This window comes from Sus scrofa, chromosome 4 (genome assembly GCF_054392235.1).
Source record: "Sus scrofa isolate SSC_HxYL_T2T_F1_AM1 chromosome 4, Sscrofa_HxYL_maternal_Yorkshire_Landrace_v2.0, whole genome shotgun sequence".
Classification (NCBI taxonomy): Eukaryota; Metazoa; Chordata; class Mammalia; order Artiodactyla; family Suidae; genus Sus; species Sus scrofa.
Genome location: NC_139386.1, coordinates 71,958,291 through 71,984,014, shown reverse-complemented (window position 1 = coordinate 71,984,014; position 25,724 = coordinate 71,958,291). Strand labels below are relative to the sequence as shown.

Sequence of the window (25,724 nt, the reverse complement as noted above, 5' to 3'; positions counted from 1 at the left end):
TTCTAAAGTAGGGTTTCTTTTATGGTATATATTTTAAGTGATGATGAATAAAACTTCTGTATACTCTAGTTCTTCAGTTTACCATTCTGGTGGCTGCAGCTTTGGTAAACTGTTGTCCTTTAGAAGGCATTTAGCTCTCAAAGCCTCAGTAGTGTGAAGAACGGCACTTTGCATTTAGTGGAGGAGGGATAGCAAAATGAGCTTAGGAAAGAGATGGGGAAGGAAGAGTCTCTCTTCCTAAGATTGATCGGAGAAAAGCAGGAAAATGTGGTGCCCTGAAAGGGATACTTTCTCTTAGGTATCAGGGAGGAAGGATTGTGTAAGATGGATACCAGATGATGTCAGTTGAATCAGAGCTCATTCGTGACCTCAGCTGGATCTTTTTCGGTGGAATTATGGGATCAGAAGCCAATTAACTTTGGAATGAGGATTGAATAGGAAGTAAGGTGTTGGAGGCAGAAAGCATAAGAGGGGCCTGGAGCTGGAAGAACTTGTTAGGATGCTGATGTGAAAGCTGCTGCAAGAGGAAGAGGTGTGTGGTATAGGGGAGGGAGGGGCTGTCAGAAGACAGTCACCTAAGGGCTTGAAGAGAGCAGATCCCTGAGGGGAGCAGGCAGGAGCTAATGAAGGAAGGGAGTAGAGAAGATTTGATGCAGCCACTTAGGGGGAGGAGAGAAAGCTTGTTAGGGAAGTAGGATTGCCCAGATGACAGGGGCCTGGAAGACCAGAAACATGTAGAGGAACCTCAGTGTGTGTTATATGTGAGTTTTCTTCAGGAGCACTCAGCAGCTGTTGGAACAGAGGAGACAAATTATTGGATGGTGGTTATATGATCTATACCAGATGAATCAGAATTTAAATTTTTCTTCTGTTTCTTATTTTTAAAAGTAATATCGTTTTAGGCAGTTCTGAAGATTTAGAAAGATAGAAAGAAGGAAAAAAAAACATTTTATTCAAATCACCTAAATATAAACACAATATTTTGTATGTTTATGAGTCTTCTGAGCTTAATTAGACAAAGAAAAGTAAAATAAAAACTAGATGTAACTATGTTATTAAATATTCTTGGTTTTTTTCACTTAGATTTATAAGTATGATCAATTATATATTCATACATACAAATATCAGTTAATTTTTTTTTTTTTGTCTTTTTAGGGCCGCACCCACAGCATCATGAAATTTCCCAGGCTCGGGGTTGAACGGAGCTGCAGCTGCTGGCCTTCACCACAGCAACACAGCACAGCTCACAGCAACACCAGATCCTTTAACCCACTAAGCAAGGCCAGGGATCAAACCTGTGTCCTCATGGATGCTAGTCGGGTTCCTTACCACTGAGCCACCATGGGAACTGCACAAATATCATCAAGCATCAGTTAATTTTTCTTTTTTTTAATATGATTTTAATTTTTTCATCATAGCTGGTTTACAATGTTCTGTCAATTTTCTACTGTACAGCATGGTGACCCAGTTACACATACATGTATACATTCTTTTTTCTCACATTATGCTCTATCATAAGTGACTAGAACATAGTTCCCAGTTAATTTTTAATGTTTTCATTTATTGATTACTTATTATATGCCAGGCATTGCATTAAGCCAGTGGGTCTCAGAGTTTGGCCAGGGGTTTTTGTGAGGTCAAAACTGCTCGTATTATAAACTAAGACATTTTTTTTTTCACTTTTATTTTCTCCCATGTGTTCCAGAGCCTATGCAGATATGATGGCTTCATTGCTCTGAAGCTAATAGAATGTGTTTTTGTATTTTCATGGTTTAAAAATTCCTTAGTTTTAATTTCTAATGTGGCGTGTGTGTATGGGGGGAGGTAAATAAGAGCTCTTTGGGGCCCTCAGTCTTTAAGAGAGTAAAGAGGTCTTGAGAACAAAAAGGTTTAAACCATAAAATCGAGCCGTTCATGTTATCGTACCTAGTCCTTATTCATCATGTGACTTAGTTGTTGACATCTCTTGTTTTTAAAGAGGGGAAACTTGAGTCTGGACGTGGGGATGTTGGCTTCAGTCCAAGTCTGTGTTTTCAGAGTCTCTTCTGTAAACTTTGCTCTTAACCATTTTCTTTTTTTTTTCTTTTTATCTTTTCTAGGGCCACTCCTGTGGCATATGGAGGTTCCCAGGTTAGGGGTCCAATTGGAGCTGTAGCCACCGGCCTACACCACAGCCACAGACAGCAACGAGGGATCTGAGCCACGTCTGCGACCTACACCACAGCTCACAGCAACGCCGGATCGTCGGCCCACTGAGCAAGGGCGGGGATCGAACCCACAACCTCATGGTCCCTAGTCAGATTTGTTAACCACTGCGCCACGACGGGAACTCCTTAACCATTTTCTAATTCTTATTCAGTCCGCTTCCCATTTTCCACTATGGATCAAAAGGAATAGTATTTTCAAGACTTTTAAAATGTGTAAACTAGGGAGTTCCAGTTGTGGCATAGCAGAAACGAATCCGACTAGGAACCATGAGGTTGAGGGTTCAATCCCTGGCCTTGCTCAGTGGGTTAAGGATCCAGCGTTGCCATGACCTGTGGTGTAGGTTGCAGACGCGGCTGGGATCTGGTGTTGCTGCCGCTTAGACCCCTAGCCTGGGAACCTCCATATGCTGTGGGTGCAGCCCTAAAAAGCTAAAATAAAATAAAATAAAATGTGTGAACTGTAATTTTATTCTCAAATTTAAAAATTAAGGTTTAAGTTTTAACATTTTCATTCTGATCAATTAATATTCTTGAACTTGTAGCAGAGGTGAATTCTTAGACTATCATTTTCTCCAGAAATGACATCCCTCCGTAAGCTCCAGCCAGCCCACATTTATCTTGCTTATTTTGGCGTATTTATAAATACTAATTGGCCAATACCATTGTTTTCATTTTTCCAGTATATTTTAGGCATTGGCTAGGATTTAGTGTCTGGTAGCTGCCTGAGTTAGAGCCACCTGAGTTACAGTCTGATGACTAACTGCATGGATGTACCTGTCGCCGGCTCTGGGCGGCATCTTGGGGGAGTGCAGAGGTTGGGATGCAGAAGCAGCAGTAAGCTGCTGCTTGTTCTGGGGACTCCCTTATAAGTTTGTGAAAAGACATTTATGTAAAGAACATTAATTTCATGTTCATTAGTTTTATGATGTCCTCTGACTTTGCCAATGTCCCATTATTTATATTGTTCTTTGATTTCAAAATTAAATTATTTATAGGGAACTTTTATAAAATCTCATTTGGAAACAAGATTTAACGTAGTTATATAATTTATTTTTGTACCAGATTCAGAAACACGAGTCGATCTGAAATTTATGTACCCAGAGCCTCCCAGAGATCATCATACTTTAGAGATTCAGCAGCGAGCTCTGCTAAGAGAACAGCAGAAGAGACTGAATAGAATGAAAATGCAAGAAGGCGTTGAAGGTAAGAGATAATTTATCATTGCTATCGCAAACAGTATAAACAGGTAGTTTTTGTTTTTGGCTTTGTTTCTCCATCTCTTGTATTGATTTCAGTCTGAGGCAGGCTCCCTCTACTGGCAGCTCCACTCTCATGTGCCCCTTTTGGCTTGCAGTCCCAGAAGAGAATAAGTCCCAGAGAGGGCTGTGATTGGCTTGGCTGGGGAATGTTATTCGAGCCTGAGGGGGTCCAGCTGTTCAGGACTCCAGGAGGATAGAGTACCTTGACTAGGCCAGGTGACACCTGTCCCAATGGAAGGAATGCTGGGCAAACACACCACTGTTCTTTGGGATGTTTCTCTACCAGTTTGAGTTTTGATTTAGCATAAACTCCTTAAAGCTTCAGACTGGGCTATGAGTAAATTTCTGTATAATCAGCCAATCAGCAGATACTTACTGAGTGCCTACTGTGAGCGCAGGTACATAACCAGGGATTACGATGATGAGTGAGATCTGCTGCTGCTCTCAAGGAGCTTATGCTTTGTTGGAGAAGTTAGCTGCTCAGCAAGTGTGATGAATGCCACAGAGGAGAATTATAGGGTCCCTCGGGAGTGTGTAACTTGGGGTGGGGTGGGCAGGCCCCTAGAGGCGGAGTGGAGCTAGTGGCCTCAGAGAGCAGCAGTGGGCCCACCTGACCTGGGTGCACTGCATGACCCTCACATCCTCACCAGCTTTGCCTGCCCACAGGCCATGGAGCTTAGCCATGGCAAATGAGTCATAAACATGCAACAAGAAGTGAAGGAAATGGTCCTACTAGTTATTTTTAGGAAAATTCAAGACCCTACTTTAAAGCAGGTTTGTCTGGCTTATAGACCCCAGCGAACTTACTTTTCACCATATGAGAATATCACAGGAGTAAATGATGGACTGTTTTGGGCTCAGATCACAGGTCAAGGCTTCTCTAAAGATTGATGGGTGAAAGTCTTCCCTCCATCCTGTTCAGAACTGTGGTCTCATCAATCACCTTCTGAAGCAGAAAAACCCAAATTCTGTAGTAAATAATAAGCGTATCATCAGGAGAGAAAAGCGAAGCAAGTAGTTTTTAATCTTTACACCCGTTAGGGTGGAATTTTTCCTTAGGATGCAGCTGATATGACCTGGTGTGATCTCGGCACCTTGGGCCAATTAGCCCAAAAGTTGTCCCCATGTGCATGCAGGTGCACTTGGCATTGAGGGTAGCCACCCTCTACAGCAGCCACCCCACCTTCAACCAGACACTGTGATGACTTAATTCATAAGAATAAGGTTTAACCATAAAACATTTTAAGAAGGAATACAGGCTATCATTGGCAGCCTGTTTATTCCCAAAAGCAGTACGTAAAAGGGTGAAATGCACTGACATTCAGAGAGACACAGAGGAACGCTGGTCAAATCAGGGGCATTTGGGACACTCGATCCAACATGTTTGCCTGAAATCGAATTAGTTTCCTTCTGTCCCACATGGTGGAGCCCCCTGTTTAACTCCTCTCAACAACTTTCTGCACAGATTGTAGAAATATGAGGAGATAGTTATTTTTCTATAGGCATCAGTTTTAAATTCACAGTGATTTTACTTTTTATACTTAATTAAATGTGAATGGGATAATTTTATCCAACTAGAGTGGATGGATACTGGGTTATATTAATTCATAAACTGTCTTTAAAATGTTATGAAATGTGATAGTTGAAAAGTGATTTCTAGTAGACAGCTAGTTACAAAAAATATTCTAAAATTTGTATTTACTTTTAAAGTATTTTTGAACTTTTTTTTTTTTTTTTTCTTTTTGGCTGCCCCCACGGCATATGGAGTTCCTGGGCCAGGGGTTGAGTCTGAGTCCCAGTTGTGACCTACCTAAGGCAGATCCTTTGACCCACTGTGCTGGGCTAGGATCAAACCTGTGTCCTGGTGCTGCAGAGATGCCGCCAGCCCCATTGTGCCACAGCGGGAACTCCAGTATTTTCTAGCCTGTTAATTTGTTTTTCTCTCCATTAACTGCAGTTGACTTGGATGCTGTCTCAAGCACTAAAGTACGGGACTATAGAATGGTAAGAGAAGTTATAATTTTTAAGCTAGTTTTGGGGGATAGACATTTTTAGGAATATGATAAGTGAATAGTCCAATTTTGAATTCTTCAGGAATATTGAATTAAGAAAGAATTTAGGAATTTCCATTGTGACTCAGCAGGTTAAGGACCCAACATAGTGTCTGTGAAGATGTGGTTTTTATTCCTAATCTTGATCAGTGGGTTAAGGATCCTGCGTTGTTGTGAGCTGTGGCATAGGTTGCAGATGTGGCTTGGATCCTGTGTTGCTGTGGCTGTGGCATAGGCCTGGCAGCTGCAGCTCCAATTCGACCCCTAGCCCAGGAACCTGCATATGCTGCAGATGTGGCTGTAAAAAGAAAAAAAAAAAATAGAATTTAAATCTTGTCTCATCAGTGTCTTGGTCAGCTAGACCTATGTTAATGTAATATGCAGAGAAAGTGTATTGTAATGACTAAGAACAGACTCCAGAGCTAGGCTGTTCAGGTTAGTCTGTTTTTATCTTTGTGACTTCAGGCAAGGTATTTAATCTTTCTTTGCCACAGTTTGCTAATCTGAAAAATGGAATGACAGTACTTATCTCTGAGGGTGGGTATAAGATTAAAATTGATTAATATTTGGAGGCACTTAGGGACAGGCCTAGCATGTAGTGATTTCTATATAAAGTTTATTAATTTAATAAAAACAAGCTTGAAGGTTGTTGTGAAGGTTAAGTGAGGTAATATATTAAAAGCCTTGTAATGAATGGGGTCAGCTGTCAGCAGGTGTGAGTCTATAATACAAGCAGCCTCTAAAGAGAATAAGCCAGACAAGGGCCTCACTCCCATCCTGGGGAGGTGCATCTATGCAAAGACTGAACAAAGGGAGGGCATGAGCCATTTCATTCAGCAAATATGTGTTGAACACTTACTGTGGACAAGATACTAGTCCAGGTGCTTGGAGGTACAGGAGTGAACAACAACAGGAACAAAAATCCTTGTCCTCTAGGGCTTACTTTCTAGAAAGAGGGAGAGACAGTGTTCAAAGAAATAAAATATTTAGTATGTTAAATTGTGGGCTCTGGGAGGACAGGGAGAGGAGGTTTGTAGTCTGGAGTACAGTGAGCAGGGAAGGCCTCACTGGGCAGATAACATTCGAATAAGGACATCAGGGAGATGCCAAGTGAAATATCAGGGAACACATCTGGAGGAAGAGGCTGCCTGAAGAGGCCCCAGGCAGGAGTGAGCCTGGTGTGTGTGTGTGCAAGGTGAGCGAGGACCCCGCGGAGGTGGGAGAGCCAGAAGCAGTCTGGGAGCTCCAGGGGCCGTAGGGTTTTGCCTGTTAGGCTGTGAATGTAATGTGAAACTTTTGAGGTTTTTGAGCAGAGGATTGACATGGTTGGGTTCATATTTTAACACTGACTGCTGTTCACTGAGGATAGACTGAGAGGGTAGGAGGCTGCTGCTCTTATCTAATTAAGAGATAAGGTGATTTAGCTTGGAGCAGGAGCAGGGGAAGTCAGAAGTGGTTGGATTTATTTTGAAAGGAGACCTGATGGGATTTTTGACCTACTGGATGTGGGATACGACAGGAGTCAAAGGTGGGCTTCAAGGTCTCTGAAGAAGCAGGAAACACCACTTTCAGAGTGAGGCAGAAGGAACCTAGTTGAAGTCACTAAGTTAAGTCTGAGATGCCTGCTAGACAGTCAATTGGAGCTGGTGAGTACATGGATAAGGAAAAGAGTTCATGAAAAGATCGAGGTTGGAAATAAATTTAATCTTCCCTCACACTGATAAGGATAGTATGTATTATCCCCATTTTCAGATTATTAGTCAGGCTCAGCTAGGCTGTTAGTTGCCCAGCATTACTAGTTGGTGGCAGTGGGTGCTTGGTTTTGAACTGATGATGATAACAGTGTTGTAATAGTGACACTCTGTACCGATGCGAGGTACTTGACATTTATGTGCTCTCAAGTTCACAACAAGGTAAGCTTATCCTTATTTTACATAAGAGGAAACTGCTCACTATGGTGACACGCCAGTGAGCAAGTAAACCCCATGTCTGAACCCCTGCTGGACTCTGGAGCCCCTTCTTGTCCCTGTCCCGTGTTGCCTGAGACAGATGGACCCCTTTCCTGAACACTAACTTTCTCTGTATGTGGCAGCCACATTTATTACTGGAATGGTACTGAAATTGTGGGATTTTGGTTAAAGTCCTGGATTAATAACACCATATTTTGCTGAGTAGAAATTGAGCATAAGCCAACAATTTATCGTGGTTGTTAAAAAAAAAAGCTAATAAGTTTTGGGCTCACTTTACTAGAAACTGGACTATATAGAAAACAAATGGTGAATCTGGAGAAGATTGTCATAGTGAAGCTAGGGCTGAATGGGCTCTGATCACTCTTTTCAGTGTGTCAAGGACTGAAGTGGAAGAGAAGCAGATGAAGCATATGTAATGCTAAGAATAGCTGGTTCAGACCATTTGGTAAATATTAGATGCGATTACCACCATTACTGTTATGCTAGAAAGCAGAAGTAGAGGCCGTGGGTGTTAACTTCGAAAGAATTAAATTCATTATATGGAAGAATTCATTAAAAGAAAGAAACTTTCTCATAACCAATGCTATGTATTGGTGAAATGCATTTCTTTTTTTTTTTTTTTTTTTGTCTTTTTGCTATTTCTTGGGCCGCTCCCGCGGCATGTGGAGTTCCCAGGCTAGGGATCCAATCGGAGCTGTAGCCACCAGCCTACGCCAGAGTCACAGCAATGCAGGATCCGAGTCGCATCTGCAACCTATACCACAGCTCACGGCAACGCCGGATCATTAACCCCACTGAGCAAGGGCAGGGACCGAACCCGCAACCTCATGGTTCCTAGTCCGGATTTGTTAACCACTGCGCCACGACGGGAACTCCTGAAATGCATTTCTTTAGAAATTAATGGACAGCTCTTCACTGCAGTGATCTAGCACGTCCTAGAAATATGGTAGGGGAGTGCAGGGAGGTGGTGCTGGGTGACCTCAGGTTCCTTCCACTGTATAAGGTAACATCATAAACTCTGTATTTCTTAATTACCTCTCATTTGGGAGCTCATTTCAAGACCAAACCTGGCATTATTCCACCCCCCACCCAATCCTGTGTCCCTCCCTCTCTCTGCTTTGCCTTTGTGACAACTGCTGTCACGTGGGGCTGCCCTCTGAGGGCACGCCTCCCTCTCTCCCACAAGACTGTGATCCACTCTGCAGCAGAAACTTTTACTCGTCTTTGTATCTCCAGTTCCTAGCACAGAGGAAATAGTAAGTGCACTATATAGATTCATTCAGAGGATGAATGAATCTTGACAAAGGTTTAAAGACTTTTAAGGTTTAATTGAATTCATTGCTTCACACTTATGTTTACATCAGCAATAATGTAACTCTTAATAAAAGGGTTTCCCATATTTTCTGGGCATTGGAATATAGTGGAGGAAGAAAGCAGCCCATCCTACCTCTCCCCATCCTCTTTTGCTAATTTTGGGGAGAGCATGGAGACTTGTGCCTCTTAGTACAAATGTGTTGTTTTCCCACACAGGACTAATAAAAATAGTCATTAATATATAATGTTCCTTTTAGCCCAGAGAGGACAAAGATGATTTCTTGAAAAATTCATTATTGGAATCTGATAGTGCTTTTATTGGTGAGTATATTTATTTTACCAATCTATTTAAATATTAAGCATTATTTATATTTGTTTTTCTTCATACTTAAAAAATCAATTCTTTACTCTTTGTTGTGTAAATGGTAAAAAAAATATTTTGTCTTACTAACCTAATAATCATTAAATATAACTTATAAAATTTTCAAAATCAGATACTTAATACACACAAACACACAAATGACTATAAGTAAAACTGGGGAAATCGGAATAAGATCAATAGATTCTATCAGTATTAATATCTTGGGTGTGAGACTACTGCTCTTGTTTTGCAAAATATTACCATTGGGGGAACTGGACAAACTGTACAAGGGATTGGTATTATTTCTTACAATTGCATGGGAATCCACAACTGTCTTAATAAATATTTCCATTTTAAAAAGTTGTAAGAATATAACTTAGTCTTCAGAAGATATTGTGATGGTACAAGTACTGCAATAGACACTTATAATTAGGTACTCTGTTCATAAGCATTTCTGCTATTCTAGGGCCATCAGAGAATTCTCTCTTCTACATGTATTAGTTGTGTATAAGTTTTTCTTTTCGAAGGAAGTCATATGGTGGAGAGTGAGTAAAGATAGAGAAATCAGTAGGAAGTAGGATGGGAAGATAGCTCAAGACATCAGGGAAATGTGACCAGTGTTTGCTAATAATGAAGACAATATGGGGCACTTAAGACAGTGTCTTAGAATATTTCAATATAAGTAGGCCTTATATTGGACCAGAAAAGTGCAGTCTGTCTTTTTGACTAAGGGTCACTACAAGTGTCCCATAGTCATGACTGTGAATGTTGTCAAGGCTGATAGTGTCAATGCCTTTGGCGGGGGGGGGGGGGGCATAATCTAGATGAAATAGACCAGCTCTTTGAAAGTCACAGTCTGCCAAATACAATTTGAATAGGACTCCATCTACTAAAGAAATTGAGAGATGGGGAAATGGAGAAATGTTGGTCAAAAGGGTACAGACTTTCAGTTTTAAGGTGAGTAAGTTCTGGGAATATCATGTACAGCATGGTGATGATAGTTAATATACTATATTTGATACTTGACAGTTGTTCTGACAGTAGAGCTTTCATGTTCTTACCATAACAACAACAATAAAGTGGTAACCATGTGAGGTGAAGGATGTGTAAACTAGCCCTACTGTGGTAAACATTTCACAGTCATCACATTGTACAGCTTAAACTAACCCAGTATTACATGTCAGCTCTATCTTAATAAAGCTAGAACAAAAATCCCAAATTGACTATGGTAACATTAAAAAATTTGAACCAATTATTAATAACCTTCCAAAAGAGAACATCAAGGCCAGATGGGTTCACTGATGAATTCTACCAAGCGTTTAGGGAAGAATTATACCAATTCTCTACAGTCTCTTGTAGAAGACAAGAGTAGAGGGAATACTCCAGATGCTTTCCTTGTGGCCAGCATTACTCTAATACCGAAACCTGACAAGAGTCATGACAGAAAACTACAAATCAGTATACACTTAACAGCCAAGAAGGATTTATCCCAGTTATTAAAGCTGACCTACATTCACTTAATATAATTCATCCAAATATAATCCATTGCTTCAACAGGCTAAAGACAAATCTTCATTATCATCATTATCAGTAGATGCAGAAGCATTACACAAAATCCAACACCTTACTCATGATAATTATCAGAACTAGGAATTGAGGGGGACCTTCAACTCACTAGAGAACATCTACAAAAAACCCACCTTTAGCATCACATTTAGTGATGAGAAACTAAAGAAACTTTCTTACTAACATCAGAAACAAGACAAAGGTACCCCTCTTACTGCTCCTCAATATCATTATGGAAGTTCTAGCTAATGCAGTAAGGCAAGAAGAAAAGGAAATAAAAGGTACACAGGAGGAAGGGATAAATAATACTGCTTCTGTGCACAGATAACATGATTGTAGAAAATGTTGAAAGAATAAACCAAAAGAAGAAGAAAAAAACCTGATACTATTAAGCAGTTATAGCATGCTTGCAGGATACCAGGTTAATACACAAAACTCAATCATTTTCCTATATACAGCAGTGAACAAGTGGAATTTAAAACTTAATAAAACATCATTTACATTAGCACCTCTTAAAAAGAAATATTTAGATGTAAACCTTAGAAGATATGTACAAGATCTATATGTGAGGACAGCTACAGAAGAACTCTCATAAAATAACTAACTAAATAAATGGAGAGATGTTTTCTGTTCATGGACTGGGAGACTCAATATTGTCAGCATGTCAGTTTTTTCCAACTTGATCTATAGATTCAATGCAATCCCAGTAAAAATTCCAGCAAGTAACTTTGTGGATATCAACAAACTGATTCTAAAGTTTATATGGAGAAGCAAAAGACCCAGAATAGCTAACACAACATTAAAGGAGAAAGAACAGTCAGAGGACTAACAGTACCTGACATCAAGACTTTCTGTAAAGTTACAGTAATGAAGACAGTGTGGTATTGGCAAAAGATAGACAAATAGATAAATGGAACAGAATAGAAATCCCAGAAATAGACTTGAACAAACATAGTTAACTGTTCTTTGACAAAAGAACAAATGTAGTACTATGGAGAAAAGATCTAGAACAACTGGACATCTACATGCAAAAAAGTGAATCTAGACAGAGACCTTACACCCTTCCCAAAAATCAACTCAGAATGGACCACAGACCTGAATGTAAAATGCAAAAACTATAAAACTCCTAGTAGATAACATAGGAGAAAACCTAGATAACTTGGACATAGTGATGACTTTCTAGATACAACATCAAAACACAGTCTAGAGAGAAATAATTGATATACTGGGCTTCATTAAAATTAAACTTTTAATGCTCTGCAAGTGACAATGTCAAGAGGATAAGACAAGCCATAAACTGGGAGAAATTATTTGTAGAAGACACATCTAATAAAGGATCCTTATCCAAAGTACATAAAGAATTCTTTAAAATTCAGCAATAAGAGGGAGTTCTGTCATGGCTCAGTGGTTAACTTGAATCCAACTAGGAACCATGAGGTTGCAGGTTCGATGCCTGGCTTTGCTCAGTGGGTTAAGGGTCCGGTGTTGCTGTGAGCTGTGGTGTAGGTTGCAGACGTGGCTCAGATCCTGCGTTGCTCTGGCTCTGGTGTAGGCCAGTGGCTGCAGCTCTGATTGGACACCTAGCCTGGGAACCTCCATATGCCACGGGAGCAGCCCGAGAAATGGCAAAAAGACAAAAAAAACAAAAACAAAAACAAAAACAAAAAAAAAAACTCAGCAATAGGAAAACAATCAGATTAACAGATGGGCAAAAGACCCAGACGCTTCTCCAAAGAAGACAAGACAGATGGCAGATAAGCATATGAAAAGGTGTTCCATATCATTTCTCATTTAGGGAAATGCAAGTCACGTTTTATCAGGGAAATTGAAATTAGCACAATGAGATAGTGCTCCATACCAGTTAGAATGATCAAAATTCATAACATGGACACCACCAAATGCCAGCAATATATGGAGCAATAGGAATTCTCACTCATTGCTGATGGGAACAGAAAATGGTACAGTTACTCTGGAAGACAGCTTGGTGGTTTCTTACAAAACTAAACCATATTCTTACCATATGATCCAGGATTCACAGTCTTTGGTGTTTACCCAAAAGATCTGAAACAAAAAACCTGCATGCATATATTTATAGCAGTTTTATCCATAAATGCCAAGACCTAAAAGCAACCCTGAGTTGTCTTTAAGAATATGAATGTATATATAAATATATATATATATATATATATATATATATATATATAAAATAGTGATATACTCAGACAACACGGTGTTATTGAGTGCTAAAAAGAAATTAGCTACAAAGCCATGGAAGAACCTTGAGTATAGATAAGTGAAAGAAGCCAATCTGAATAGGGTACATACTGTATGATTTCAACTATATGACTTTGTGAAAAAGGTGAAACTATGGAGGCAGTAAAATATTAGTGGTTGCCAGAGATTAGAGTAGAAGGAGGAAGAACAGGTGCGACATGGAGGATTTGTAGCACAGTGAAGCTATTCTGTGTGATACTGTAATTCTGGGTACATGTTAAAACCCATAGAATATACAATGTTAAGAATGAACCCTAATGTAAACACGAATGTTAGGCAATAACGATGTGTCACATGAAGGTTCATCAGTTTTAGTAAATGCACCACTCTATGGGGGCTGTTGATAAATGGGGTAAGCTATGAGTATGTGAATTTTATGTGATTTCCACTCAGTTTTACTGACCTTTAAAAAGTTGTAAACAAAGTCTTTAAAAAAGAAGTGAGGCCCAGGGCACACTTGGGCCTCAGCTCTGTAGGTGCAGCACTCACAATTTACATCAGTGCCATTGGGAGCCCTGGTGATTAGTGCTGTTTGTGAGCTGAAGCAGTAGCCAGAAGAGGAGCTGTGGGTGCCAAGAAGAGGTGAATCCTAGTGAGGGGAGTGACTTGACCAACTTACTGACCTGGTCAGTGAGTAGAAGCTGGGATGAGGAGCCTCTGTCTGCCTGGTGCTTTTCACCTCAGCCGTATTTCCTGTCTCTCCAGTGGAGTAAAGATATAAGTGACAGAGGCCCCAGGAAATATTGATTGGCGAGAGCTCTACTAGAGCTTGTCATTTTGGACCAAGACCTGGTCCTACCCAACAGCCTGTAGGCTCCAGTGCTTAGAATATCTCAGGCCAGACAACAAGCAGGATAGGAACACAGCCCCACCCAGCAACAGTCAAGCTGCCTAAAGCTGTAGTGAGCTCACAGCCACCTCTAAGCACATGCCTGGACATAGCCCTGCCCACCAGAGGAATATGGCCCAGCTCTACCCACCAGTGGGCAGGCAGCAGTCCTTCCCACAAGGAAGATGGCACAAGCCCTTGGACCATCATTACACACCAAGTGACAGACACCAGAAGCAATAGAAACTATGATCTTGCAGCCTGTGGAAAGACTAGAAACACAGAAAGTTAGGTAAAATGAGATAGCAGAGAAATATGCTACAGATGAAGAAACAAGATAAAAGCCCATGGAGTTCTCATTGTGGTGCAGCAGAAACAAATCTGACTAGGAACCATGAGGTTGTGGATTCAATACCTGGCCTCAGTGGGTTAAGGATCCAGCATTTCTGTGAGCTGTGGTCACAGAATGTGACCACAGATGTGGCTCGAATTTGGTATTGCTGTGGCTTGTGGTGTAGGTTGACAGCTGTAGCTCCGATTAAGACCCCTAGCCTGGTAACCTCCATATGCCATGGATGCAGCCCTTAAAAAAAAAAAAAAAAAAGCCCAGAAGAATCACTAAGTGAAGTGAAGATAGGCAATCTACCTGAAAAAGAATTCAGAGTTATGATAGTGAAGGTGATCCAAAATCTCAGAAAAAGCATGCCAGTATGGACTGAGATATTATAAGAAATGTTTAACAAAGAGCTGTAATACCTAATGAACAAGCAGAGATGAATAATACAATAACTGAAATGAAAAATGCATTAGAAGGACTCAGCAGAATAACTGAAGCAGAACAAATGAATGAGCTGGAAAACAGAGTGGTGGAAATCACTGTGGTGTAACAGAATAAAGAAAAGAATGAAAAGAACTGTGGCCAGTCTTAGAGGTCTCTGGGACAACACTAAATGCACCAGTGTTCACATTATAGGAGTCCCAGAAGGAGAAGAGAGAGGGAAAGGGTTTGAGGAAATATTTGAAGAGATTTTAGCCAGAAATTCCCTAAATTGAGAAAGGAGACAGTCATTCAAGTCCAGGAAGCATAGAGAATCCCATACAGGACCAATCAAGGAGGAACACACCAAGACACATACTGACAGAAATGAAAGACAAAAAATATTAAAAGCAATAAGGGAAAAGCAACAAATAACATACAGGTGAAACCATAAGGTCACCAGGTTATTCTTCAGCAAAAACCATGCAGGCCCGAAGAGACTGGCACAATATATTTAAAGTGATGAAAGGTGAAAACCTACCAAGAATTCTCTACCCAGCAAGGTTCTCATTCAGATTGGGGAAATTAAAAGCTTTACAGATAAACAAAAGCTAAGAGAATTCACCACCAAACCACCTCTACAACAAATGCTAAAGAAATTTCTCTAGATGAAAAAGAAAATGCCACAACTAGATAAAAGAAAATTACCTATGGGATAGCTTACCAGTAAAAGAAAAACATAAAGCAAGGATAGGAAATCATCCACACACATATACTTTATCAAAACTAGCAATCATGAGAAGAGTACAGATGCAGGGTACTAGAAATGCAATTGAAATTAAGTGACCAGCAAATTTAAACAATCTTGTATATATATAGAGAGACTGCTATATGAAAACCTCATGAGAACTGCAACAAAACAAACTGTAGTAGATACACGCACAAAAACAGGAAAAAGCAATCCACACAACACTATAGAAAGTCATCAAATCACAATAAAAGAGAACAAAGGAGGAAGAGAAAAAGATGTACAAAAATAAATCCAAAACAATTAACAAAATGGCAATAAGAACATACGTATTGGTAATTACCACAAATGTAAATGGAATAAATATTCCGACCAAAAGACACACTGGCTGAATGGATTCAAAAACAAGAACATATGATTTCTACAAGAGACTCATTTCAGATCTGGGGACACATACAGGCTGAAAGTGAGGGAATGGAACAAGATAGTCCATGCAAATGGAAATCAGAAGAAAGCTGAAGTAGCAATACTCATATTAGACTAAACACACTTTAAAATAAAGACAGAGAGACAAAGAAGAACACTACATAATGACCAAGGGATCAATCCAAGAAGAACATGTAAAAATTTTAAGTATATATGCACTTGACATAGGAACACCTCAATATATAAGGTAAGTGCTGTCATAAAAGGAGAAATTGACTATAATCCAAAAATAGGGGATTTTTTTTTCAATACCCATTTTTATCAATGCACAGATAATCTAAACAGATAATCAGTTAAGGATACACAAGCCTTAAATGATGCATTAGATCAGAGACATAATTTATATTTATGGAACATTCTATCCAAAAGCAGCAGAATACACATTCTTAAGTGCATATGAAATGTTCTCTAGGGTAGATCACCTCTTGTGCCACAAACCAAGCCTTAGTGAATTTAAGAAAATTCAAATCATATCAAGAATCTTTTTCAGCCACAGTGCTGTGAGCTTAGAAATAAATTACAATGAAAAAAATGATAAAAAACACAAACACTTGGAGGCTAAACAATACACTGCTAAACAGCCAGTGGATCACTAAAGAAATAAAAAAATACCTAGAGACAGTGAAGGCACAGCTATACAAAACCTTAGGGGATACAAAAAAAAAAAAAAAAAAAAAAAAAAAGGAGTTCCTTTTGTGGCACAGTGGAAACAAATCCGACTAGGAACCATGAGGTTGCAGGTTCGATCCCTGGTCTCACTAAGTAGGTGAAGAATCCGGCGTTGCCATGAGCTGTGGCGTAGATTGCAGGTGCGGCTCAGATCTGGCATTGTTGTGGCTCTGGCATAGACCAGCAGCTGTAGCTCCAATTAGACCCCTAGCTTGGGAACCTCCATGTGTTGTGGGTACAGTGCTAAAAACAACAACAAAAAACTTAGGGGATACAGGAAAAGCATTTCTAAGAGGGAAGTTTATAGCAATACAGTCTTACCTCAGGAAACAAGAAAAATCTCCAACAACCTAACCATATACACCTAAAGCAACTAGACAAAGGAGAACAAACAAAACCCCAAATTAGTAGAAGGAAAGAAGTCATAAAGATAAGGGAAGGAATAAATGAAATACAGACAAAACAATAAAGAACATCAGTGAAACTAAGAGCTAGTTCTTTGATAAGATCAACAAATTGGTAATGACAAAATATGACAAAAATTGGTAAACCTTTGGCCAGACTTATCAAGAAAAGGGAGAGGGGTCAAGCCACTAAAATTAGAAATGAAGAAGTTACAACAGATATTGCAGAAATACAATGGATCATAAGAGATATACAAGCAACGCTATACCAATAAAATGGACAACATAGAAGAAATGGACAAATTCTTACAAAGGTACACTCTTCCAAGACTGAACCAGGAAGAAATAGAGAATATGAATAGACTAGTCACAAGTACTGAAATTGAAATGTGATTTTAAAACTCATAAAAAAAAAAAAAAAGTCCAGGACTGGATGGCTTCACAGGCAAATTCTATCAAACATTTAGAGAAGGCTAACACCTATCCTGGGGAACTATTCCAAAGTTTCAGAGGAAGGAACAATCCCAAGCTCATTCTAAGGGGCCACCATCACCCTAATACCAAAACCAGTGGTTAACGAATCCGACTAGGAACCATGAGGTTTCGGGTTCGATCCCTGCCCTTGCTCAGTGGATTAAGGATCTGGCATTGCCATGAGCTGTAGTGTAGGTTGCAGACACGTCTTAGATCCTGCGTTGCTGTGGCTCTGGTGTAGGCCCGCGGCTACAGCTCCGATTAGACCTCCTATCCTGGGAACCTCCATATGCTGTGGGAAGTGGCCTTAGAAAAGGCAAAAAGACAAAAAAAAAAAAAAAAAAGTACAGGGACAGCATTACTGATGAACAGAGATGTAAAAATCCTCAACAAAATATTAGCAAACTGAATCCAATAATATATTAAAAGGATCACACACCATGATCAAGAGGGATTTATCCCAGGGATGCAAGGATTCTTCAATATCTGCAGATCAATCACTGTGATACACGACATTAACAAACTAAAAAATAAAAACCATATGGTCATCTCCATAGATGCAGAGAAAGCTTTTGACAAAATTCAACAGTCATTTATGTTAAAAACTGCAGAAAGTGGGCATAGAGGGAACCTACCTCAACCTAATAAGACAAACGCACCGTTAACATCATTCTCAGTAGTGAAAAGCTGAAAGCATTTCCCTAAGATCAGGAACAAGACAAGGATATCCACTCTCACTGCTTTTATTCAACATAGTTTTCGAAGTTCCAGATATGGCAATCAAAGAAGAAAAAGAAATAAAAGGAGACTGTCATTGTTTGTAGATGACATGATACTATATGTAGAAAATCCTAAAGATGCTGTCAGAAAATTATTAGAGCTCATCAATAATTTTGGCAAAGTTGCAGGATACAAAATTAACACACAGGAGTTCCCATTGTGGCACAGTGGAAACCCTCCAACTAGTATCCATGGGGATGCGGGTTCAATCCCTGGCCTCGCTCAGTGGGTTAAGGATCTGATATTGCCATGAGCTGTAGTGTAGATCACAGATGTGTCTTGGATCCTGCATTGCTCTGGCTGTGGTGTAGGCTGGCAGCTGTAGCTGTGATTGGACCCCTAGCCTGGGTACTTACATACGCTATGGGTGTGGCTCTAATAAGAAAAAAAAAAAAGGAAAATTAATACACAGAAATCCCTTGTATTGCTAAACACTAATAATGAAAGATCAGAAAGAGAAATTAAGGAAACAGAATAAAATACCAAGGAAAAAACATACCTAAAGAGACAAAAGATCTGCACTCTGAAATTTATAAAATGCTGACAAAAGAAATCAAAGATGACACGAACAGATGGAAAGATATACCATGCTCTTGGGTTGGAAGAATCAATATTCTCAAAATGGCTATACAGCCCATGGCAGTCTACAGACTTGATACAATCCCTATCAAATTCCCATTGGCAGTTTTTCACAGAACTAGAACAAAAAATTTTAAAATATGTCTTGAAACACAAAAGACCCCCAAATATCCCCCCCCCAAAAAAAAACAAAGGTGGAGGAATCAGGCACCCTGACTTTATACTACAAAGCTACAGTCATCAAAATAGTAATGGTACTGGTAGTGGCACAAAAAGCAAATATAGATCAGTGGAATAGAATAGAAAGCCCATGTACCTGTGGATAACTAATCTATGATAATGGAAAAAAGACAATCTCTTCAGTAAGATATATAAAACTAAAGGAAAACATAGGTAGAACACTACTTTTTTTGGGCTGAGGCAGGGGGCAGGGGCATACGGAAGTTCCAGGGCCAGAGAGCAAACCCAAGCCACAGCAGTGACAGTGCAAGATCCTTAACCTGCTGAGCCAGAGGAGAACTCCAGGCAGTTCACTCTTTCATATAAATCACAGCAATATCTCTTTGGGTCTTCCTCCTAGAGTAATGAAAATAAAAATAAGCAAATGGGACCTAAATTAAACTTAAAAGCTTTGCATAGCAAAGGAAACAAACAAAAAGAAACAGAAAACACATAGAATGGAAGAAAACTTTTGCAAACAAAGTGACTGACAAGGGACTAATCTCCAGAATACACAAACAACTCATGCAGCTCAATTAAAAAAAGAACCCAATCAAAAAATGGTGAGAAGATCTAAATACATAATTCTCCGAAGAAGACATACAGATGGCTAAAAAGCATGTGAAAGGACCCTCAGCATTGCTAATTATCAGGGAATGCAAGTCAAAAGCACAGGGTATCACCTCACACCAGTCAGAATGGCATTAATCGAAAAGTCTACAAATAATAAATGCTGGAGAGGTTGTGGAGAAAAGGGAACCCTCCTCCTACATTTGGTGGGAATGTAAATTGGTACAACCACTATGGAAAACAGAATGGAGATTCCTCAAAAAACTAAAAGTAGAAAAACGGCATAATCCAGCAGTCCCACTCCTGAGCATTTATCTCGAGAAAACCATAATTCAAAAAGACAGATGGGAGTTCCTGTTGTGGCACAGTGGAAAGGAATCTGACTAGGCACCATGAAGTTGTGGGTTTGATCCCTGGCCTCGATTAGTGGGTTAAGGATCTGGTGTTGCCGTGAACTTGGCGTAGGTGACAGACGCAGCTTGGATCTGGAGTTGCTGTGGTTGTGGCTGTGGTGGGCAGCTACACCTCCAATTGGAACCCTAGCCTGGGAACCTCCACATGCCACGGGTGTGGCCTTAATAAAACAAAAAGACAGGAAAAAAAAAAAAAGAAAGAAAGAAAGAAAGATGCACCTCTTGTGTTCACTGAAGCACTGTTTACAATAGTCAAGCCAAGGAAGTAACCTAAATGTTGGCAGAGGAAGGGATAAAGAAGATGTGGTTGATATACACAATGGAATATTACTCAGCCAAAAGAATGAAATAATGCCATTTGCAGCAATATGAATGGACCTAGACATTATCATACTAAATGAAGTCAGACAAATATAAATATCATGATAACACTTATAAGTGGAATCTAAAAAAATAATACAAATGAACTTATTTACAAAACAAAAATAGTCTCAAAGGCTTGGAAAACAAAGTCATGGTTACCAAGAGAAGGGTGGGGGGGTGGGAAGTATTGAGAACTTGGGACTGGCATATAGCACACTATTGCATGTGGACTGTTTGGTCAATGGGCGACCTGCTGTATAGCACAGGGAAATCTGCTCAATATTCAGTGATCACCTATATGGGAATGGATATGTGTATATGTATAGCTGAATCACTTTGCTGTACCACAGAAATTAACACAGCAGCATTATAAATCAGCTATATTTCTATAAAACTTAAATTTAAAAAAGGTCAAGTGAATTAGTGGTGAATTAGATATAGTAAGTCAAAGCTTTATTTTGGGAGTTTTAGAAAATCCCATATTTTATTCAATACAATATAGTTATTGCTGATTTAAAAAGCTATACACTTTAAACTTCAGAAATTTGATGTCAATTATATATTAAATGATAGTAAGTACCACTGTTACATTTCTTTAACATGGTAGTGAAACTGTGGCTGTGTAGGAGCCGATCCTTGTTCTTAGGGTTATATGCTGAAGTATTTAGGGATGAAGTGTCATGATGTCTGCAACACTGGTTCTGCAGAAACTAAGCAACACCCCCCTGCCACCTCAAATATATGTAGAAATAAAGTAAATGCGGAAAAATATGAAATGGTGATTTTAGTATTCATATTATAATTTTCTTTAGATTTTAATTTTTGAAAATAGAATTGTAGAAAAATTCTAAATATTTTAAGCAACATAGCCATCTCCGTGGTCAATAGGCTGTTGGCCCACTTAGAGTGGCTGTGATTGAAAAAAATGAGGATTGGTGTTGGTGAGGATGTGGGGAAACTAAAACAATGTAAAATGGTAGAAACACTTTTGAAAATGGTTCTACTTCCTCCAGATGTTAACCAGAATTACCATAATACTCAGCAATTTCAGTCCTAGGAATATAATCCAAAGAAATGAAAATATATGGCCACAAAAAGACATGTACAGGAACATTTATAACAAGATTATTAATAATCTTCAATGAAGAACATTCAAATGTGCATCAGCTGGTGAATGCATAGGCAAAATGACATATACCCATATGATGGTATATTACTCAGCCATTAAAAAAAAAAACCCAGAGAACTACAGTTGACCCATAACAGCAGTGGCTTGACCTGTGCGAGTCCACTTACGGTTTTCTTTTAAATAAATATAATACTGGTATTTTCATTTTACAGGTCTTTAAGTTAACTAAATATTAGTTACCATTATTCCATAGTATTTGGAATCCTAAGAACTAGGGTTTGAGTCCTGATTCAGTCTGGACTGTTTCAGCTTCTTGCCCTTGGGTGACTCATGGATCAGTTCCTTTGTTTTGGAGGCGGAGATGACAGTGTGTGGATTTTGTCTGCATAAGGGGGGGTCAGCGCTCGTGGTGCCACAATGTTCAAGGGTCAGCGGTATTGACACATGGTATATAGCATAGGTGCACCTCAAACACATTAAGCTAATCAAAGACACAAAATACTGTTATAATTCTGTTAACATGGAATCTCAAGAACAGGAAATCTCCTGAGATGGAGGCACATCAGTGTTTCCATGGGTTGGGCAGCTGCGGGTAGGGGCTGACTTTGCCAGGGAGCACAAGGGAACTGTTTGCGGCGATAGAAATGTTCTAAAGCTAGTGCAGTGATCACGCAGTCCCATAAAAGTCATTGAACTGTGTACATTTATAGTAGGTGAACTTTATTTTATATAAGTAATACCTTCACGCTTTGAACAACAGTCCAGGTTTAGCTCTAAGATGTGAAATGGGTGTTTCCGACTTCTCGGTTGTGTGCTCTCCAGGTGCGTATGGCGAGACATACCCTGCCATCGAAGATGACGCCCTCCCTCCGCCGTCACAGCCGCCCTCTGCCAGGGAGCGCAGGAGGAACAAGCTGAAGGGACTGGACTTGGTATGTACGAAATGGCCTTTTCTTGTTTTCCGTTTAGCAACGAGAGGTCTGGGTTCTGACAAGTGCTAAATTAGGGTGGTCCAGTAAAGAAAGAACTTGCTCTGGAATAAGGTGGACAGCGTGCCGAGCCCAGGCTCTGCCACCAAATACCTTATGACCGTGGCCAGGTCATCGGACTCTGGTGCCTTGGCTTCTTTGAGGTAGCAGTTTCCTTTTGCAGGGTGGCTGTAAGAGCGAATCTCCCTCCTTCCCACGGCGGAGTATATGGATTTCAGAGAAGGCACATGCAGCAGCTGAGAACGTTTATTGGAAAGCCTGCTCTACCCTCCTATCACCTGAGCCCACTATGTAGACATCTTCTCCATTTTGACCAGATAATTTGCCCAAGTTCATAGATACCAAGACTGATTTTTAGACCCAGATTCTTTTCGTAGAATGTGTAAACGTTTTTATGCAGAGCCTTTAAAAAGCACAGGCTTTAAAGCCCTTACTACATGTCCAAGCATTGTCACTTCTTTGCTGAGTAATCACTTTGGGGCAATTTCTTAAACTCTGCATGTTTCCTTATGTGTGACATAGGGCTACGTACAGTAAGCATTCAGCACTGAGTCAAGTATGCAGGGAGCTCTCAACAAATGACACATGCTATTTTTAGCATTATTGTGTATACCAGCTTTACCAGGCATAAAGCTTTATATGTTTCCATGGCAACCACTAATCTGTCTCTATAGATTTGCCTCTTCTGGATACAAATACTATTGTAAAATATATGGTCATTTGTGACTGGCTCCTTTCTCTTTTTTCAAACATCATCTGAGTTACAGTATATCCATATCTGATTCCTTTTTACTGATGAGTAATACTTCATTGTTTAGTTTATCTGTTCAACAACTGATGGATATTTAGGTTGTTTCCACCTTTTGTCTGTTATGAATACTGCTGCTTTTAACATTCACACATTTTTTGATGTTTTCATTTCTCTTGCATATACACACACACACACATATACATGTAAACATACATGCATGTACACACACACACACATAGGAGTACAATTGTTGGGTTACATACTAACTACATTTAACATCTTGAGGAGGAGTTCCCATTGTGGCACAGTGGTTAATGAATCTGACTAGGAACCATGAGGTTGTGGGTTCGATCCCTGGCCTTGCTCAGTGGGTTAAGGATCCGGTGTTGCCGTGAGCTGTGGTGTAGGTCACAGACACAGCTCGGATCCCTTATCGCTGTGGCTCTGGTGTAGGCCGGCTGCTACAGCTCCGATTGGACCCCTAGCCTGGGAACCTCCATATGCTGAGGGAGCGGCCCTAGAAAAGACAAAACCAAAACATTTTGAGGAACTGCCAGACTATTTTCTAAAGTGGCTACACCACTTTACATTCCCCCCAACAGTGTACGAAGGTTCCAGTTTTTGTACATGCTGCCTAGCATTTGTTAGTGTGAAGTGCTGTCTTATTGTGGATTTGATTGGTATTTCCCTGACTAATGAGGTTAAACATCCTTTCATTTACTTCTTAGCCATTTGACCATCTTCTTTGGGGCTAGGTCTGGTAAATCTTTCGCTCATTTTCAAATTAGGTTGAAATCTTTTGCTCATTTTCAAATTAGGTTGTCTTTTTATTGAGTTGTAAGTTCTTTATAGATTCTGGATACAAGTCCTGTATTAGATGTACAACTTGCAGCTCTTTTCTTGATGGTGTTCATTGAAGCACAGAAGCTTCTAATCTTGATGAGGTACAACTTATCAATCTTTTTTTTTTTGCTTGTGCCTTTGGTGTCATATCTTAAACCATAGCCTAACCCAAGATCATGAAAATTACTTTGGTGTTTTTTTCTAAGAATTTCATAGTTTTTGCTCCTAAAATTAGGTCAGTGAATCCACTTTTGTATTAATTTTTGCATGTGGTGTGAGGTGTAGGAGCCCAGATTCGTTGTTTACATGTGGCTCTCCAGTTATTCTGGTACAATTTGGTGAAAAGACTCTTCTTTCCCCTAGTGAATTGTATTGGCTTTTCTGCCCATAAATATAAGGGCTTATTTCTGGACTCTTGCTTCTGTCCCATCAATCTATACATCTGTCCTTAGGCCAGTACAACCCTGTTTTGATTACTGTAGCTGGACTGATTCTTAGCTCCTGACATTTTTTTCCATTTGTGTTAATCCCCACCTTCATCCAGTCTGGCAGCATTTATATGTTAGCACAAATGCTGTACCTTCATCCAAGCTTGGATGTAAACATCAGTAATTGGAATATAAATGTTCATCACATCATACATTTCTGAAGGGCAAGAACATGATTCACTGGTTTATTCTAACGTGTTTCATGTTAATGATCATTTCTGAATTACAGGATAAGAGTCACCCTAACGTACCACCAGATGGCCTCTCTTTAAAATCTGTGTCCAGTATAAGTATCGATCAGCTTAGAATGAGGAATGAAGAGCGAATGCGAAGACTGAATGAACTTCAGACTAAACCTATCAATACAGGTAAATGGCCGAGTCTAATGGCCAAGTAGTGAATTCTGTAAGAACTCTTAAACCTGCTTCATGGAAGTTTTCATTGATGGCAGGGGGACAGAGGAAGAGAGTTTGCAGGACCTAGAACATGGTAGCTATCCAGGAAACCAGGACTGAGGATTAATCTTGCATCAGATTCTACCAGAGTGGATTCTAAACAGATAAAAGTTTTGGTGCAAATATATTGAGGCTTTGCTTTCATCAGGGAAAACAATCAGTACTGGCATCTCATTTCCTTACTGAAGTGAGACATTATCAGAAGTCAACTTTAAAACCTCGAGTTTTTAGATAACACACCTATTATAAATTTGTAGTACTACAAAGAAAATTTTCTTACCTTTTTACTTGGCTTTCTTTACATGGATAAAGCAAAACAGCCTCAGGTTAATATTTTCTTCTCCTAAGCAATGCTGGATGTTGCTGTCTCTCACTGCTTCGTAACTGAAGGTGAAAGCTTGATCACAGGCACAGACAGGCAGAGTGCTTCCTCAGGCAACCAAGGGGCTACTCTGCCAGCCCCAGGCCACCTTCGTTATGGTGGTGGTCTTAGTCGTTAGGATAATGGGACACTATTACCATAATAAGCCCTATTATTAGCTTTAGTAAATATTAAGAGTGGTCTATTTGGACAGTTCTCTCTAGTTTATTAAAATCTACATTACAGTAATTGCCTAATAGCACATTTGTTTTGGAGTTTTTAGATCCAGTTCTTAATATTGTGTTAATTTAGAATTGTACTCATACAGTCTATAGCAGTCAGAGGTCATGTGTTCTGATGGTAGTCATTTCATACCAAGTACCAGTAAACACAGGAAATTAATGGGAGCAGTGCT

The 25,724-nt window shown here is 39.7% G+C and overlaps 1 protein-coding gene across 50 annotated transcripts in view; it reads left to right on the top strand.

Moving 5' to 3' along the window:
* CSPP1 (centrosome and spindle pole associated protein 1) overlaps positions 1-25,724 on the top strand; it is a 125,284-nt gene that overhangs the window by 97,406 nt on the left and 2,154 nt on the right. For all 50 annotated transcript variants that reach the window (XM_085022235.1, XM_085022240.1, XM_085022224.1 and 47 more), the window contains 5 exons: positions 3,270-3,410; positions 5,424-5,470; positions 9,059-9,122; positions 22,245-22,354; positions 24,723-24,861. In XM_085022235.1, coding sequence (XP_084878361.1) covers positions 3,270-3,410; positions 5,424-5,470; positions 9,059-9,122; positions 22,245-22,354; positions 24,723-24,861 — 501 coding nt within the window. The remainder of the gene's footprint in view (positions 1-3,269; positions 3,411-5,423; positions 5,471-9,058; positions 9,123-22,244; positions 22,355-24,722; positions 24,862-25,724) is intronic.